The 16,611-nt window shown below is 41.7% G+C and overlaps 1 protein-coding gene across 7 annotated transcripts in view; it reads left to right on the top strand.

The window, feature by feature from the left end:
• TNC (tenascin C) overlaps nt 1–16,611 on the top strand; it is a 73,790-nt gene that overhangs the window by 35,475 nt on the left and 21,704 nt on the right. For 2 of the 7 annotated variants that reach the window (XM_040531787.1, XM_040531786.1), the window contains exons 11-15: nt 2,474–2,842; nt 6,837–7,256; nt 9,927–10,199; nt 12,230–12,502; nt 13,616–13,888. In XM_040531787.1, coding sequence (XP_040387721.1) covers nt 2,474–2,842; nt 6,837–7,256; nt 9,927–10,199; nt 12,230–12,502; nt 13,616–13,888 — 1,608 coding nt within the window. Of the gene's footprint in view, nt 1–2,473; nt 2,843–6,836; nt 7,257–9,926; nt 10,200–12,229; nt 12,503–13,615; nt 13,889–16,227; nt 16,504–16,611 lie in introns of all 7 variants that reach the window. The other 5 variants (XM_040531785.1, XM_040531789.1, XM_040531790.1 and 2 more) reach the window with 5 other exon arrangements.

The following is a 16,611-nucleotide window of genomic DNA, read 5'->3' as shown; positions in this document are numbered from 1 at the left end:
AACTTCACCTGATTTTGTAAGCCATGTCTGGGGAATTGCATGAAAACATCCACTGCCTGCAGAGCAGACTTAGCTCTGTCTAGCATGACAGGTTCATTGAGGGATAGCTGTGTATTTGCCTTACTACTGTGTTTAGCTCCATATTCTCAATGATTTCTTGCTTTCCTTTCGAGAAGGCTCACAAAGAACACAGCTATTTGTCCTGGAGAAAATACAGACCTTGTCCTTTGTTTTAAATGAGGCTGTGCTTTTGTACATTATGTCTTATAATTTGTCTTGTTTTCTACAGCCAAAAACCAAGAGGAAGAGCAACCAGAATGTGTTTAACATTGCTTGTTCTTGCCTAATGAATTCCCTTCACAGCATGCCTCCACCCATCATGCTTCAGCAGGGTCAACAGGGCTCTGTTGTTGCCCTTTTTCACTTTTCTCATCCAAAAGCAAAAACATGCCATTGTCACAAATCTGGTCACAGTCACTGTTTTCATTGGATACCATGACTGTTTTACTTGTCTACAAAGAAGGGGTCCATTTCTGCCATCTCCATTTGCACAAACAACTCTATTTAACTAGAATCAGTGCACCACTTCTTGAATAAGGTTTTATTCTTTTTGAAACTTTTTGGCCCCAAGTTGGTTGCATACAGATCCTATCTCAGTATAGAATATAAGTGAGTCCTGAATCTTTAAGTGCCTTCAGCCTAAATCTTGTGAGGCATAGCCTCAATTGCTATAAGGCAGCAGAGGCAGTGAAATCAGAATCAGTTGGGCTAGAATTATTCTCCTTAGCAGATAGGCTTTTAGCTTTTTCCCCACAAAAGACCACCTATGAGGTAACCATGTGCCAGAAGTTGTGGATTTTACAAACTAATAGCTGTATACAACTGACCTGAAAAAAAAAAAAGAAAAAAAAAAGAAACAACAACAACAAAAACCAACAGTGTCATATTCACTAGCAGTGTTCATGCCAGCAGCACCTATGAATTTATAGAGTCAGTAATCCAGTACAGGAGAGAGTTATAAGGTATGGTGTAAACTACAGAAAACCTTCAGTCCTGAATTACATATTTGATGCATAAGTCTGGCTTGTGTCCCATGTAGGGAAAAATTAGGAAGCCTTGAAGCACATCCATGCAAAAGGAAGATGAAGGTTTATGTGGCTTGAGTGAGCAGGCTTCAATTTTTCCAAAGTTATCTGTTTTCCCATCAGTCTGAAGACTGAACAGTCTCAAAAGAAGTAAGTGTAGAAGGTGAAAAGGCAGAAACAACATGCTGTGGAATTTCACAGTTTGGTCTTTCCAGCACCAGCTTCCAAAGTCCCAGAAGATGGCTTCTTTTTTATTTGGATTATTATTTTTCTTGTAACAAGTTTGTCTGACCAGCGTATTTGTTTTAAGTCTTTATTCAGAGCAGTCAGTAAACAAAGAGTTCTCTGCAATGGGCTCATTGGAAGCAACAGCAGTAGTTGACATAACCTGTCTCTGTGACCTTCCTCCTGTATAGGAATGGGCAAATCCAAACACATGAGCATGGGGAGGCAGAAGTGCTCTATAAGCCTGGGGGTTATAAGACAAGAGATCACTTCTTCAGTTTACTTTTTCCTCCACCCTCTAGCCAGGCCTCCTCTTCCATGTTCCCAGTACTTGGGGGGTCCTCTAGTCCTCAGGCTAAGCAAAACAAACTTGTTATTTTGCCCTCTCTTGCAGAGCTCTGGGGGACCTCAAGTCCATTGCACTGCTGAGGAGAGTGCTTTGGAGAAACCATGCAGAGAGAGCAATGATTGATGTGGAAAGTGCCAGTAGCACAGCTAAGGCTGGACTAGCTCTTCTTGGTGGGTAGAGGAGACAGTCCTGCTGTTCAGAGGGGCATGTGCTGTCCTCACTGAGCATGGGAGTCAGGGACTGTGGGAGGCTTGAGAACATTTTCTTTCAGTTCCCTTTGCTTTTCCAGATTTCCGTTTTTTTATCTTATAGTCTCCCCAGCCTCTTGATGGTTTGGTTAGGCTTCTCTGCCTGCAGGTATCCAGAAGCTGCAGTGCTTTTGTTTCCCACAGATTATTTTTGTTTCTTTGCACAGTGAATCATCTGTCACTGAGAGTAAGGTTTATTTCAGCCCCAGAACTGAAGATGTTCTGTTGGTGCTTTCTCTCCTCCCTCACATTCTCCTGGTTATCTTTCCATGTATATCAGTTTGGCACACACAGGTGGTCAAAACCTTGAGAGCTCACAAACCTCTAGCAAAGCACATGTCATGAAATCTTTCATACCCTAGGATGGAAGCCTTATGTTGCTTCTGTTTCTTCATATGGATGAAGTACAGCTCAATACAAAGCTTTTTTATACTGATGTCCATGATTCTGCATTCAAGGAATGCTAAAAATTATAAAGTGACCAGTTAGCTAAATGTTATTTTATTCTACTGAAAAGGAAAGACTGAATATTTCACATTGTCATTTGCTTGTTTGTTTCTTTGTAGCTTCACGTAGTCTAACCCTAATGCAGGCAATGACTCCTGACCCAGAGGAGCTTTCTGGCTCTGGGAGCTTTGTTGCTCCAGAGATCTCAGGGATGGAGCAGGATGCACTGAGGGACCTTGTGGTCTCAGGGGTTACAGACCACAGCCTTAGTGTCTCGTGGTATGCGAACACAGGAGCCTACACTAGTTTTGTGGTGGAGTACAAGGAAGTGTCATTGGCAGCCGGGTCCCCTGCAGAAATCTTCCTTCCCAGAGATTCCCTAGGTGCTGTGATTGAAGGCCTCCAAGCTAACACGACCTATAAAATCAAGGTGTATGGATTGGCTGGAGAACAGCGCTCCCCTCCTCTGGAAGCTGTGGCTACAACAGGTACCTCCTTTCTGTTATTAACTAAGGTACCACAAAGCAGGGTCTCTCTTGTTAAAGGTCCTTTCCAGCATTGCGCTCAGGTTTTGGTTTAGAACAACTTCAGAAGTCAAAGAAAGGGAACCATTTTACTAGTTGGAGGGACCTTCCTGGCAGCATGTCTGGAGAATGTTATGCGAGATTGACAACTAATCTGCAGAGCGAGCACGTAACCCAGCTCTGAGAAAGCTGAGCAGTCAGACTGCAGCTTTGTTCCTTCTTGTTCTGGTTCTGGAGCCCTGCCTGCATAGCACAATGTAGGTCCTGGAGGAGGAGGGATGGTAATACATCAGGCATGAGAAGGCTGTAGAAATAAATGGGTGAACATAAGAGAAATCAAGTGCCAACCTCACATTCCTCTGCTGAAGGACCCAGATTGTGCAGCAACTGCTGATGAATCATGGATAAGATACTGTCTTGCCTCTGGAAATGTGTTGCACATAGGAGCATGGCTTGTAGAAGCAAGTTTTCCATTCTGTTGAATGTTTTTAAGAAAATTTATGCTGTTTACCAAAGACCCTTGTCTGTATTGTGTGTCAGTTGCTCTTCCTCTCCTGTCTTCTGCTAGTCTCAGATTGCACCACTCTTCTTTATACAAACTCGAAGGAAATTTAGGAGGAGTGATTAGGTGAGCCAGTTCGATGGGAAACTGCAGTGCTGACTGCTGGGAAAATAGATTTACCAGTAAAAGTTGTCCATTTCTTCAGCTGATTCCTCTGCTGAGAGCACCTGGAATCTCAGACTTCAATATGAGGATTTTAGCTGTAGTTTCTGTATTATTTCTGGCCTGTGATATTATTGCAGTACTTACTCTGTGGAACACAAGGGTGCAAAGGCACTGTAAGACCACTTAATCAGCTGGTTGAGAGAGGGGAAAGCCATTTAGCCAAAGGGTTCTTAAAAGAATGCAAATATCTTGGTAGGCCATGGTTCTGCAACCCTCTTTCAGGGAACTGCAGTCATCCTACAGTGAGGTTGATCTGACGAGAAATTCTACAGTGAAACTGGCTGATAGCCCTTCTTGGAAAATAATGTAAAATCCAAGAGACGGAAGCAAGAAATAATACAGAATACACTTTGCTCCATCCTGAGTAACCGGGGAAATGTCCTGGCAGGATATTAACATTCTTCTTAGTAAAAACTCCAGTGAAGCATTACAGTGGAATTCCTCAAAAGGCCAGCAGCAGCAGTGTGGACATATTTAGGCCATATTCAGCCTGAAGTTTTACTAAGAGAATGATACTAAGAAATATTCCAGTCTGAGAAAGAGAGTGTTTATTGTCCATCCAGTTCCCTTCCTCTTTACTTTCAGCTCTTTGGCATTTGTTATTTATTCATCTCATCACCATGCATCAGCCTGTCTGGCTGTCATCCACCCACCTAGAGCTCCTAGAGCTCTGTTTTCTTCCCATCTATTCCCCTGCTTGCTTAGTCAAGTGTTTGATCTCCATTGGTCTTGATATCCTACAGTTTGTTTTCCAAATTTTCTGTTATCCATTCTGTAGCTAATATTCTGTATGCTAAACATAGAATGCTGATACTGTCTATGGTATATGAGTGTTTTCTATGTGTTCATATCACTTGCATTTTTCTATCCATTGCATGTTTGTATACAAAGCCACATATTCCTCTATTACACAATGTACTAATAGGTGTGTGCATGTTTGTTGATATGTGCATGTAGATGGTAGACCACTCTTTCTCGACCACAAATTCATTTGTGGAGTCAGTCATTAAACACAAGATGATACTCAGAATTAGGTTTGAAAAAAGTTTCAGAGATAATGTAGCTACATACAATTGTATGTGCTTCGTAGGACAATCTGTACATGGTAACCACCCATGTAGTTGTCAAAGATGTCACAATAAAATTAACCCACTTATGACAGCAAAATGCTGAATTAAAATGCCAGTTACAGGAGTTGGTCCCTCCTTTTTTGGATAATGCAGTTGAACTGTTGCTGTGTTTCCCATTTGTGTGTTCATACTATAATTGGTGGGAATCTGGGATAAGTATCAATAAGGATGCTCAAGGAAAATGAGGGGAAACGAGAAGCCAATTTTGACTAATATTTCATGGGGTTTCTCAAGGATTCTTAGTATGCCAGCTTAAGGACAGCCTCATGGTTTCTTTTTCCCTTCTATTTTTGGACACTTTGTCCTGGTTTTCCAACTCAAGGTGTGTGGCAGTTCCCCAGTGGGACCTTCCATGGCATGGAGCTTACCTGTATAGTGTACTGCTCTCTTCCTCCGTGCTGATCCGTTCACTCCCTCTATTTATGCATGTCTCCTGCAGAAATACTCCACAGTAAAGCCCGGCTGCATGTTAAGTGTTTTTAAGCCTCTTTAAGACTGAACAAGTACCAGTGCACTTGCTTGATGCCATAGGTTTTTTGCCTGTTCCCAGAATTGTGATTGTGCAAAAGCAGCTGAGAGTCAGGGAAGGCTACTGGTTCAGTGCTGCATGTCTTCCTGCTTTGTTCCCTGGGGATGTTAGAGGAGCTCAGTCACCCTTGTGTGGTCAGGGAATAGTTCTGACAGCACATTTCCCAAGAAAGAATGAACTACGCTAGCAGTTACCATTGCACATATGCTGGTGTGACGACAACTTTGCTGTCTTCAGGTTGCACAATATGTAGGGCCTGGTTCAGATCACATGCTGGTGTAATTTAGGAGGACCCTTACCTACGTCAACTGTCACTGATATGGTATATGTAATATATCATATATGTAAATATAAGTCACTGCCTCACAGGCTTTGCTCTTTTCTGGAGGTGAGCAGAAAGCAATGTTTCTACATCTATACTTCTCCTGAGAGTATATTTTCAAGATAAAATTTCTGCATTAATTTGAAAACAGTTTAAGTTGATCTTTCTCATCTGAAAACTTCTTTCTTTTTCCTTCTTTCTTTCTTTCTTTCTTTCTCTCTCTCTTTCTTTCTCTCTTTCTTTCTTCTTTCTGATACATGTGTGAATTTGGAGACAGATACTGAATCCTGAGTACGTATTTGTGCTGATCTGACTGATGGTGGTAGATGACTCACTCTCTCTTAATTGAATGCCATGGAGCATGAAAGCAAGGCAGTCATTGAGGTGTGAAATGATGTGGTTTTCCACTAATGAGGAGATAATTCTGCATGGCTAATTGAAGTGTCAGAAAAATCACCTGCCTGTTGCCTTGCAGCAGTGATCAGAAACCATTTGTTGCGATTTCACAGCTCTCAGATTTTCAGAACCTGACTGTGCTACAAGATGCTTTCACAGATCTTTAGCATGTTGAAGGCCAAGTCTTTTTCCCTTCCATCCCTCTGGATCTCTTTAAAGAAAGATCCCACAAGTTCATTCTGTCTTGGTTTTTAGTTAAGGGTCCCTTCCCCTTTCTTAAATTTCTGCATGTATCGGAGTGGATAACTCCTCTAAGCATGTTTTTATTTGGGTAGGAAGAGATTTAGCATGTTTCTCTGTGTCTCATTTCTTGGTTTGGATTTGGATATTGTTGTGATGTTTGGCATGCATTCCGTATCTGGTTTGTATCAGTAGCAACAATGTGCTGTAGTAAAGATAAAAGGCATGTTTGGGAGACTGAGGGTTCAAATCCTCACCGATGTAAATCAGTGAAGTTCTTTGGAGCTGAATTGTCCTGATTCACATCAAGTGAGAATGTACCTATCCATTTCTCCACTGAAAGCATGTCAGCTGATCTCTGTGGTTAAGGGTTGTTGCTCTGGATCTGCTGGTTAGTGTGGTTCTGTGCGAGAACCAGGTTGTGCTTGGTGATGCTACCTTTGCTTGTGGCTTGGATTCAGTCTCCAAAATAGAAGTACCTACCTTTTTTCCTCTGTTCTTAGAGCTCTTTAATGAAAACACAGAAACTGTTTTGCAGCAGGTGTTAGCTGTCATTTGGTATATTTGGGGGGTTATTTTCAGGAAATTTTAACTTGTAATTTACCTTTGTTTAGCACATCTAGTCACAACACCTGGAGAATCAAACAGTGAAACATCATTTAATCCTACCAGTCCTGCACCTACAGAGCTAAGTTATTTAACAAACCTGAGTCCTGGTTCTCATGCTCTGCCTGTGGTGCCCACTGACCTTCCCATCTCAGAAGTCACTGATGCTCTTCGTGACCTAAATATAACGCACAGGACTTCCAGTAGTTTCACCCTGTCTTGGGCAGCACAGGATGAGGTATTTGATCAGTTCCTTATCACTCTGAAAGACCTGTCCAGTTCAAACAGAATGCAGGAAATCTTTTTGCTGGGAAACCAACGAGAAACAGAAATTACCAATCTCACAGCTGGCACACAATACCAGATTAACCTCCGAGGAAGCACTCAAGGTCAGCTCTCTTGGTCCCTGGAAGCTCTAGCTGCTACAGGTATTTTCTATGGATTCATTAGCCACGTGTTCCTTTTCTGCTTTGAAATACAGAACTTCATTTTCATACTGCTGTTCCACTGCAGAAATGCTAGGCTTTGTGAGTGATTCCTTTCTTATTTTTTTTTTACTTCTTTTTGCACGGGATAAAACTCTTATTGCTGTGGAATGAGAACCTTGAGTTATGTAGCATGGACAATGCCCCATACAGCTTTCAAAGTGATGTAGCATCAATTCTCTCTTTTCAAATTGCATGCAAAGAGAAGCATTGATGCATCTGCTATTTACAAAGGACATGAAAATAGCAAGATATTACAGGGATTGTGGTCCAAAGCACACAAGAAAAATCACAAGGAGGTTGCAGTTTGCAGCATTGGCATGGAAGTGGTGATGTTAGAGGAAAAAAAAGATTGTAACACATTGGGAGTATACCTTTCTGAAAACTTCTACCTCTTATCCCTCTTAAATGAATTTCCTGAGGAAACAGGCTTGTAGCCACAGAGCTCAGTTCAATAATGATGCAAGTAACAATGTCAAAGTTAATTCCTGAAGAACATAGCCAGAGACTAATGACTATAGCAGACCATCAGCCAAGAATTAAATTTGTGATGTGCGATAAGATATTCACATAGAAACACAAAGATCATTGTGCACCTAGTACATGGTTAGAGCAGTCTTATCTCTCAATGGTTTGTTCTCTCTTTTTTTTTTTTTTAAAGTTAAGAAACATCATCCCTTGATATTATTTGCTGTGATGTTATCATTGTTTTGTCACATATGTTGAATGCTTTGTGGATGAGGCTTTCAGAGATCTCCAGCTGTCCAACCTGGTGCATGATTTTATATGAGAATCTCTCGGTCCCTAGAGAGCATGATGGGGTCGAGTGCGCTTCTGTTTCAGGCATGCATGAGAAATAAATGGGAGAAAAAGGGACTCTGCATCCCGGAGGTGAATGAGACTGAGTACTCTTCAGAGAAATTTGAGTTGCTTCTAAGCTGTGATGGTTACTGCATTACTTATTATAATCATGCTTTTACATGAAATATTTTCCCTTGCTTTAACTTTTGGTTTAGTTTCATTTTCATTTTAAGCAATGTGTTTGTTTTATTTATTTCTCTTGCCACCAAAAGATCGTTATTTCTGATTCAACCCGTTCCTTTTCTGTTCTGCTTTCTTTTTCAGCTAAATAGTGCTATCTTGACATGATTTATATTTTGCCTCTGAGTATTTCATTCCTGTTACTGGTGAAGCTAAACAGCTCTAGGATTCATGCATTTTTTGTTGAATATGGTGTTATTTCATAAACAATCTTTTCCTTTCTAACAGGACAGGAAAAGCTTGATGTTTCTGGGTAGTAGTATTTGCTATACATTAGTGAATCTCACTGATGGTAATTGACTGTTATCCATGAGTGCTCAACCTCTGAAAATGCAGCCTCACCTACACATATAAGGCTATGCAGCAGTCACACAAGAGATTTTCTGTTTTTTACAGGAAGAAAACTTACATGAATAATGTTGCTAAGCCTAATTCTCATTTATTTCAGGGCCTTACTGACTCAAAATTTACATAATGTCTGAAGTTGAAGTTTAGAACAGAAAAAATCAGAACCATTTCCCTCTATGCGTCATATCTCTTATAAATGCTCAGGCATGCGGATTGGGATTATTTAGCTAGACTCTGTACTTATTCTAATGCTGATGTGCTAACAATGCAAGGAAGTGAGAAAAGTGCTAGAAATTTCATCGCAGCACACAGGCCAATGATAGATCATGTAACAGGATTTTCCGTGTAGAAAAAATAAGGTATTACTGTGTCATTTTCCTATGTGACTACTAACTTTAAGGAATCAGTTGTAGCTTCTCAGTACTGGAGGACTTTCTATTCCTGCTCAGAAAACAACCTAAACTTTCAGATGATGGTTCATGCATCTGATGGTTCCCAACTTCCTAGGCCACCCTTGTGGCAGCATATGAGAATGTTGATTTCTGTGAATGCAGATTTCAATTTAGATTAATATCAGTAACTCTGAAAATCCAAGCTTCTCGGCCTCCAGAAATGTTTTCGGGGCAGAATAATGTAATGTAATGAAGATAACTATATTAAACTGAAGACATGTAGACATAGAGGAAATGTTCCCTTCTTTATTTTTTTCAATTAGAAATAGTTTGGAAGAATAAATATCATCCTTCAATTAATAGCATAAACATCAGAATCCCAAGTAGTAGATGCTCAGCATCCTCCTAGCCTTACAACAGGCGTTACTGCAGTATTCACAGTTACTTTATAATGACAAACACTAAGTTGTTAATAGCTGCAGTAAAGTGGTTATAGTAATACTTACTTGTCTCATAGGGAGTTGTAATTAATATTGGCAAAACACTCGCAGCTGTAAGACGGTCTTTAAACCACTTTCTGTAAGCAGTCTTTTAGCATTAATGTGAATATTATTTATTATTATGGTTCTTTTCTTTCTGTTCTGTCTTGCCAAATCTCTGAAGAGACTTTATGAGTTATCCAGGGCAGCTGAGAATGTCAATGTGTGTGGGGGTGCATCTCCGTGTCACTTGCTTACAAATGAAGTTCATTAACTCTGAAAGTCATTAAGTAATACCTCACCACCACCAGTCTGTAATCTGAGTAACTGACTGACTCTCTGTCCTTATTCAGAGGAAGAACCTGAGCTTGGAAAATTATCAGTATCAGAGACTGGCTGGGATGGTTTCCAGCTCACCTGGACAGCAGCTGACGGGGCCTATGAGAACTTTGTCATTCAGGTGCAGGAGGCTGACAACCCAGAAGAAACCCGGAATATCACGGTCCCAGGCAGACTGCGCTTTATGAATGTTACAGGCCTCAAGGCCAACACACCTTATAACATCACACTTTATGGTGTGATTAACGGCTACAGAACCAAACCCCTTTCTGTTGAAACTGCGACAGGTATCTTTTCGTCCAGTCTCATGGCTCCCTTCCTTTGCAGACAGGGACATGAGCCAGAGCAATTGCAACTGCTTGACAAAGCTTGCTCACTCGGTCTGCTTTGCATGGGGCACGCTGAACTCATTAAGGCTTGGCTGAACATCTCTGGCATGGAAACGTCTCATGATCAGACTTTCCAATATGAGTATCAGCGCCCCCCAGGGAGCCATTCGCTTTCAGGAATGCTCTTTTTACCCCCCTCAGAATGGCTTGTTTTGTTCCCTTTATTTGCTTCTCTGCTGGTTGACACTAACTGCAAAACCCAACTGGCTGTTGTACATGCTCAGGAAAGCCCAGGTTGCCTTGTAAAAATTATAAAATCCGCTCTTTGTAGCCCAGATAATCAAAGCCCAAGAGCATGTCTGTGTTTTACCCTTCAGAAGCTATTTCCGAAATGCTGTGCCAGCTTCCTAATAGATCCAATCTCAAGTGTATAATGTGTGTGTCCGACCCAAGGACAGACACCTTCTATATGTTCTCATATAGAAAAGAACGCAAGTGAGTTTCTTCCAAGCATGGTATCGTATATGGAGCCACATAAGGTTGTTAAACAGTCGGACCGTTCTGAAAAAATTACAATGCAAGACCAAATTCAACCAAAGTACTCTGGATAAAACCGACCTGAAAGAAGGAGGGTAAGCCCCACATTATCAAAAGCTTGCATGAAACTAATCAAGAGCTACAGAAATAATTTTCTGGCTGATCTTGTGAAACACTGCATTTTGGATAAAGGATTGCTCATCACAAGTTTCTACTGTGAGAAGCAAATATAAACATATGTCTGCCCTGTATGGCTCACTGACTCGTCCAAGTGTTACGATCATTATAACAAACAGGGTATGAATTAATTGGCAATAGAGGGGCACCAGTGATGGAACTATTTCTTGTAGACAATATCTGCTGCCTCTGGGCTTCCTTACAGACCTTTGCAACCTCCCAACCTCCCGAAATTGTGGGACAGCCAAAAGTTTGCTGCTCATATTTACTTTTCCCAAGCACATATTACTCAGCACAGAAGGAGATAAAAGTACATGTAAGAACTAAACAAAACAAAAACATTATACACAGTAAAGCTTGCTTGTTTCAATAGTGCTTTAAGCAGCTTGGCTTAAGTAGAAATGTGTGTGGCACAAGGCACTCGCCTTGGGCTGTGTCCTGCTGCAGTCTGGAAGTCCTTTGCTTTGAAAGCCTTGAGTATGAGCTGGTAGCAGATTGCCCATTGAAAATAGACAAATGTGGCTAGACAAGGGAAGCTGTAGAAGCACAAACAAGAAAACAGACATCATGGGTGTCCTGCCTAAATATGCAATGTTCTCTCCTTTTATTAACTTAGTGAAAACACCAGAAGATGCCCTGCTGAGGTTTTCCCTTCCCTTTCTGGGTCATACTCAGCATCCAGCTTTTCAAAATTTTCCTTTCTGGGGACTTGCAATTGTCAGAATTTTCTGAGCCTTCCTGTAACATGTCAGGGATGCCTACGGAGAGGAAGAAACCCCAAGGCAGCTATCACTGCTTTGCATTTTGGCTCCAGCTCCCAAATTACATGCCAGCTTTCATAGGCATAAGCTGAAAGGGAAAGTAGAAGAACTAAAACAAAACACAATCTTTTCCTCTGGATACAGTAATGGCTCTAGTTTTAGCTTCTCCTAAAACTGGAAGCTGACTTGTCCAAATGCCCTGGGGCTTTTGGAAATGTTCTTTTGCAACTGCTTTCATGCTCAGACCTCAAAGACACATGGCTGCAAAGGGAAATAGCTATAGCTTTAAACCTTCCTTTTTTCTTTTTTTTTTTTTCCTTTTTTAGCATTTTGAGATGCTTTCATTTGATTTCTTCTCCTAAAACCTGTTTGCCTGTAGCAAGCTTCTATTTAAACCCTTTTCTCCAAGGGCAGCATGGAGTGCTGTCAGCATGTGCAGAGCGAAGCACAGCATTTCTAGCAGGAGAAGGCACGGGGCTGTCCCCTTCTGACCAGTGTTGTTTTCCTCCTCAGGGGTGCACCCAGAAGTTGGTGAGCTAACCGTTTCCAACATTACTCCTGAAAGCTTCAACCTTTCTTGGACAACCATCAATGGGGACTTCGACGTCTTTACTATTGAAATTATTGATTCTAACAGGTTGCTGGAGCCCATGGAGTTCAACGTCTCAGGCAATTCAAGAACAGCTCATATCTCGGGGCTTTCCCCCAGCACTGATTTTATAGTCTACCTCTATGGGATCTCTAATGGTTTCCGCACACAGGCAATAAGCTCTGCAGCTACAACAGGTACATAAAACCTACCTCAATGCTAATTCTGCTTTCTTCTAACTCTTCGTTGCAGGTTGTGCCCATTTCCTTGCCCCCAGCTACCCTACCAATCTACCCACTGCCAAATTCTCTACCTCACCAAGGTGTTTGACACCTTCTAAGGAAGACCTGCCATAGACATTTTGAACTGTGGATGTTATTCCATTATCCCATCCAGCAAAGGCAATCAATCACAGTATGGTGTGATTTCATTCACATAATAATATGTTTGCTCTTGTTCAAACATTAGGGTAGGGACAACTTCTGATGTTAATGAGGACCAAAACAAATTTCCCAGGAAGCAAGTGGGAGATGATTCATTATGTTATTTTTGCAGTATGCGTTTGTCAGGCAGAATAGAAGACACTCCTTCTCTCAGATAAACCAATTTCTAGATACAGTTTTTATCCTGATTCTCTAAATGGGTTTCAGGCACATTTCAGTCTGTGTCAGCAGACTCCTACAAGGCTGATACATTTATTAATTCAGATTATGTTTGAAGGAAAGATTGAAAGAGAGCATTTACTTGATGTTGGTAAATTAAATAGGTAGGCATTTAGCTGTAGGCACATTGCACATCCTGAGGTTTTACAGTTGACAGTTTTTCCAGAAAATACTCTCAAAGAAAGGGAAGTGTTGAATGTGCTGTAGCCAATTACAGTGTGAAAGTGGAAGGAGAGGACTAGGTTACGGAAGCAGAAGGCGTATTCTCATAGCAGGCAGATAATAGCTCATGTTTTGATAATTTAATATTACTAAAAATTTTTTTCTGCTGACATGATCTTAGGAAAAGTAACAGCAATTTGTCATAGCAATAGATTAAGGTAGTCGGTGATGTTGAGCTTAATATCAAACATCAGTGATCAAGATAACATAGAACTGCATTTTCTAGCATCAGCAGATTGTAAATATCCTCACTGAGTCATAGGTAGTGTGGGCAGGGTGAGCACAGGGGCTGTGGTGTGGAAAACATCAAGAAATATAAGGCTAGTTGGTCTTTGTGACCTGTGGGTGAATTCAAACTTTTATTTTATTTTGTTGCTTTGGGTTTTAATAATTGCAACACATTTCCATTTGTTTTTCTTCCCATAGTAGAGGAACCTCTCCTTAGCAAACTCACTGTATCAAATGCTACCTCAGACACCATGTTGCTCACGTGGGAGGCGCAGGACAATGCCTTTGACCATTTTATTCTAGAAGTCAGAAACTCTGACTTCCCTTTGGACTCCCTGGTGCAAACAGTGCCAGGGGCCTCACGGCACTACGTAGTCACCAGCCTCAAAGCTGCCACTAATTACACTATCCAACTCCATGGTGTAATTGATGGGCAAGGTGGTCAGACCTTGACAGAACTGGCAACCACAGGTATTTCATTGTTTCACCTTCTAGGTTTGCTCTTTTCTCTTCTTTCTTTTTCTGTCCACCGAACTGCTCTAAAACGTGGCTCCAACTCATCATTGTTCCTTTGGTAAATTATAGGAAGATCACCGTGAGGGGAGGCCAAAGTAAAATGAGCTTGTGAGCACTTGGAAAAAGAGATATCTGAGACAATGGAAAAGGCTGAAAAAGTGCCCCCAGCATTAAGGGAGCCAGTAGTAAACCATGATTGGTTTCATTATATATACACTTATCTGCAAGTACTGTGTATATATAAATGACATGCTCCAGATGGCTGATGTTTTTCACAGAATATCTTTGCACTTGATCTGAATAATGTTTCCATTTGTCCCATCCTCACTTGCTTTGTTGTTGGTGGGAGGCCTTTGTATCTTTGTCAGACCAGAGAGGCACCTGCATGTTGTTTTGGTTCTTTCTTCTTAAAACCAAATGTCTTCCAAGACATTTGCATCTCTTACATGAGTTTTATACAGCATGCTGAATGACCAGCCAAGATTGCATGGAGTGGTCTGGTCACCTTGTGCTGGTTCTGGTGTTCCTCCTCTGCTGGGCATTTTTACATGTTCCCAGCAGAGAGCTGGGCTCAAACAAGAAGCACACCCTTTCTTGATGATCAGCCCACCACTCTGTCACTTGCCTTGCTATCTTTGAGTCTTTAAAACCTGTCTGGTTTCACTGGATGTCAGAGCTTTTCCTTTGGTGATGGTGATTCCAGGATGGCAGGAGCTCTCTAAGACTCACCAGAAAAGAAAATTTCCACTCGTTTTGCATGTAGTATTCTTTGGAGTTTGGTTGTCATGATGTGAGCCTGCCTGACTGGATGCAAATGGCATGTGAAGGAATGTGGCCATTTCAGAATCAGACTGGAAAGGATTGGTTTGTCAGCTCTGAGCTGCATGCAGGGCTGATGGCTCCATGCTCGGTTTCACTGGGTTCTCCTCCCAAGCCTGTTTGCATTGTGGTTATTTTCTCATCTCCTTCCCTGTCTTCAGAAGTATTGTGCTTACATGGTGAATTCATCACTGTTGGCCATGAGGGCGTTGATGGCCACTGGCTGGCAGCATGACAGCAGCATGTGTCCTTAATCGGGGCCACTTGGAATCACCTCTTCCAAGATTTTTCCAGAGGAGGAGGTGGAGTGTTATCTAAAAGTCTTGCCACTGGGGACGGTGGGTAAAAGTTGGAACATCTTGCAGCAGTTCATGTTTTAGTTTAAAAAAGGAATCTGTTCTTACACTGTTCTCTTGGTCAGTGTGACACGTCCTTCTCTCGACATTTATCACTTACACAGTTATTCTCCTGTATCTCACAGGCTGCATTTCCCAAGGTGTTCTTGGTTTATACTCAATTGGCAAGAGAAAAAAAATAGAAATTCAGCCCTGAGAGCAGACACAGGATTCTCTGACCACCTGACTGCAGGGTCACGTTTGTGGTCTTTCTGTGCTCTCATGAATCCTTGATGATTTTATGCTAAATGGAGCAGCTTACAACAGGAATGGTGGGGAGCTCTCCCCCTTCTATAGCCTGAAGGCCAAGTTTCTCCACTAGCAGGGGAGAGATGTGATTTTAAATTTCCTTTGGCAGAAAAGGAAAGTCTTTGCTTTCTCAAGAAAAGCCCTTACCATTGAATGGTCAGAAAGAGGGAGAGCTACAGCAGTGTTCTCTTGGTTTTGTGTTTTTTGTTTGCTTGTTTGTTTTGTCCAGTCCATTAGATATTCCCTGATTATGCCTAATCAGGGGATGAGGAACACCTTAGCTGTGGAATCCAGGGAGGTTTTGGCCTGAGATTAGTGCTGAAATGATCACTACCAGGACTAAAACCCTGATAAGCTTCAGGGTTCTGTATCTACATTGCCAGGCAACAGGAACACTAAGAAGAAGCTGAAATGGGATTTCAAGGATGTCTGATTTGGACTCACCTAACTCCTGCCTGAATCCTATTTCATCTATTTTGGAATTGCTGTGGGTCCAGGTATTTCCCTTATATTTCTAGTGCTGAGTTACTGCAGTTCCCATGGTTTTACCATGGGGGTGTATGCTGTTGGTACAAATCAGGCCCACATTTCAATAGGAAAATTGAGCGTATTTAAGAAAACTGAATGGAAAAAAAAAAAAGTCAGCACTAATTTCATTGGCTTCTTTCCAAAACCTTACAAAATAGCTGTTATGGTGCTCCTCTTTAACCACTGCAAAACAAGGCTAAAAGCTTCTGCTTTGGCTTTAAGAATCAATAAGCCCCCCTGTGGCTAATTCCCTCACCCTATTAAGTAATGCTCTCTCTTCACCTGTGTTCCTTTCTCCCTCAGAGGCTGAGCCACAGCTGGGCACGCTCACACTCACAAATGTTACCCCTGACAGCTTCAACCTCTCGTGGACCACAAGAGATGGGCCTTTTGCCAAGTTTGTTATACACATTAGAGATTCCTATGCAACACACGAGCCCCAGGAGCTTACGGTGTCAGGAGGTGCTCGCAGCGCTCACATCTCAGGCCTGCTAGATTACACTGGCTATGACATTAACATTAAGGGCACTACCGATGCAGGTGTTCACACAGAGCCCCTCACTGCTTTTGTCATGACAGGTACCTGCTTAAAGGTTTGGGGTATATTTATCAGTTTATAAAAATATATATTCCAGCATGGATAAAAGAACAGACTCTCTGCAGCACTGAATATCTTGTCCAGCTACA

Source organism: Cygnus olor, chromosome 19, assembly GCF_009769625.2.
Source record: "Cygnus olor isolate bCygOlo1 chromosome 19, bCygOlo1.pri.v2, whole genome shotgun sequence".
Classification (NCBI taxonomy): Eukaryota; Metazoa; Chordata; class Aves; order Anseriformes; family Anatidae; genus Cygnus; species Cygnus olor.
This window is presented reverse-complemented; position numbering and strand designations above follow the sequence as displayed.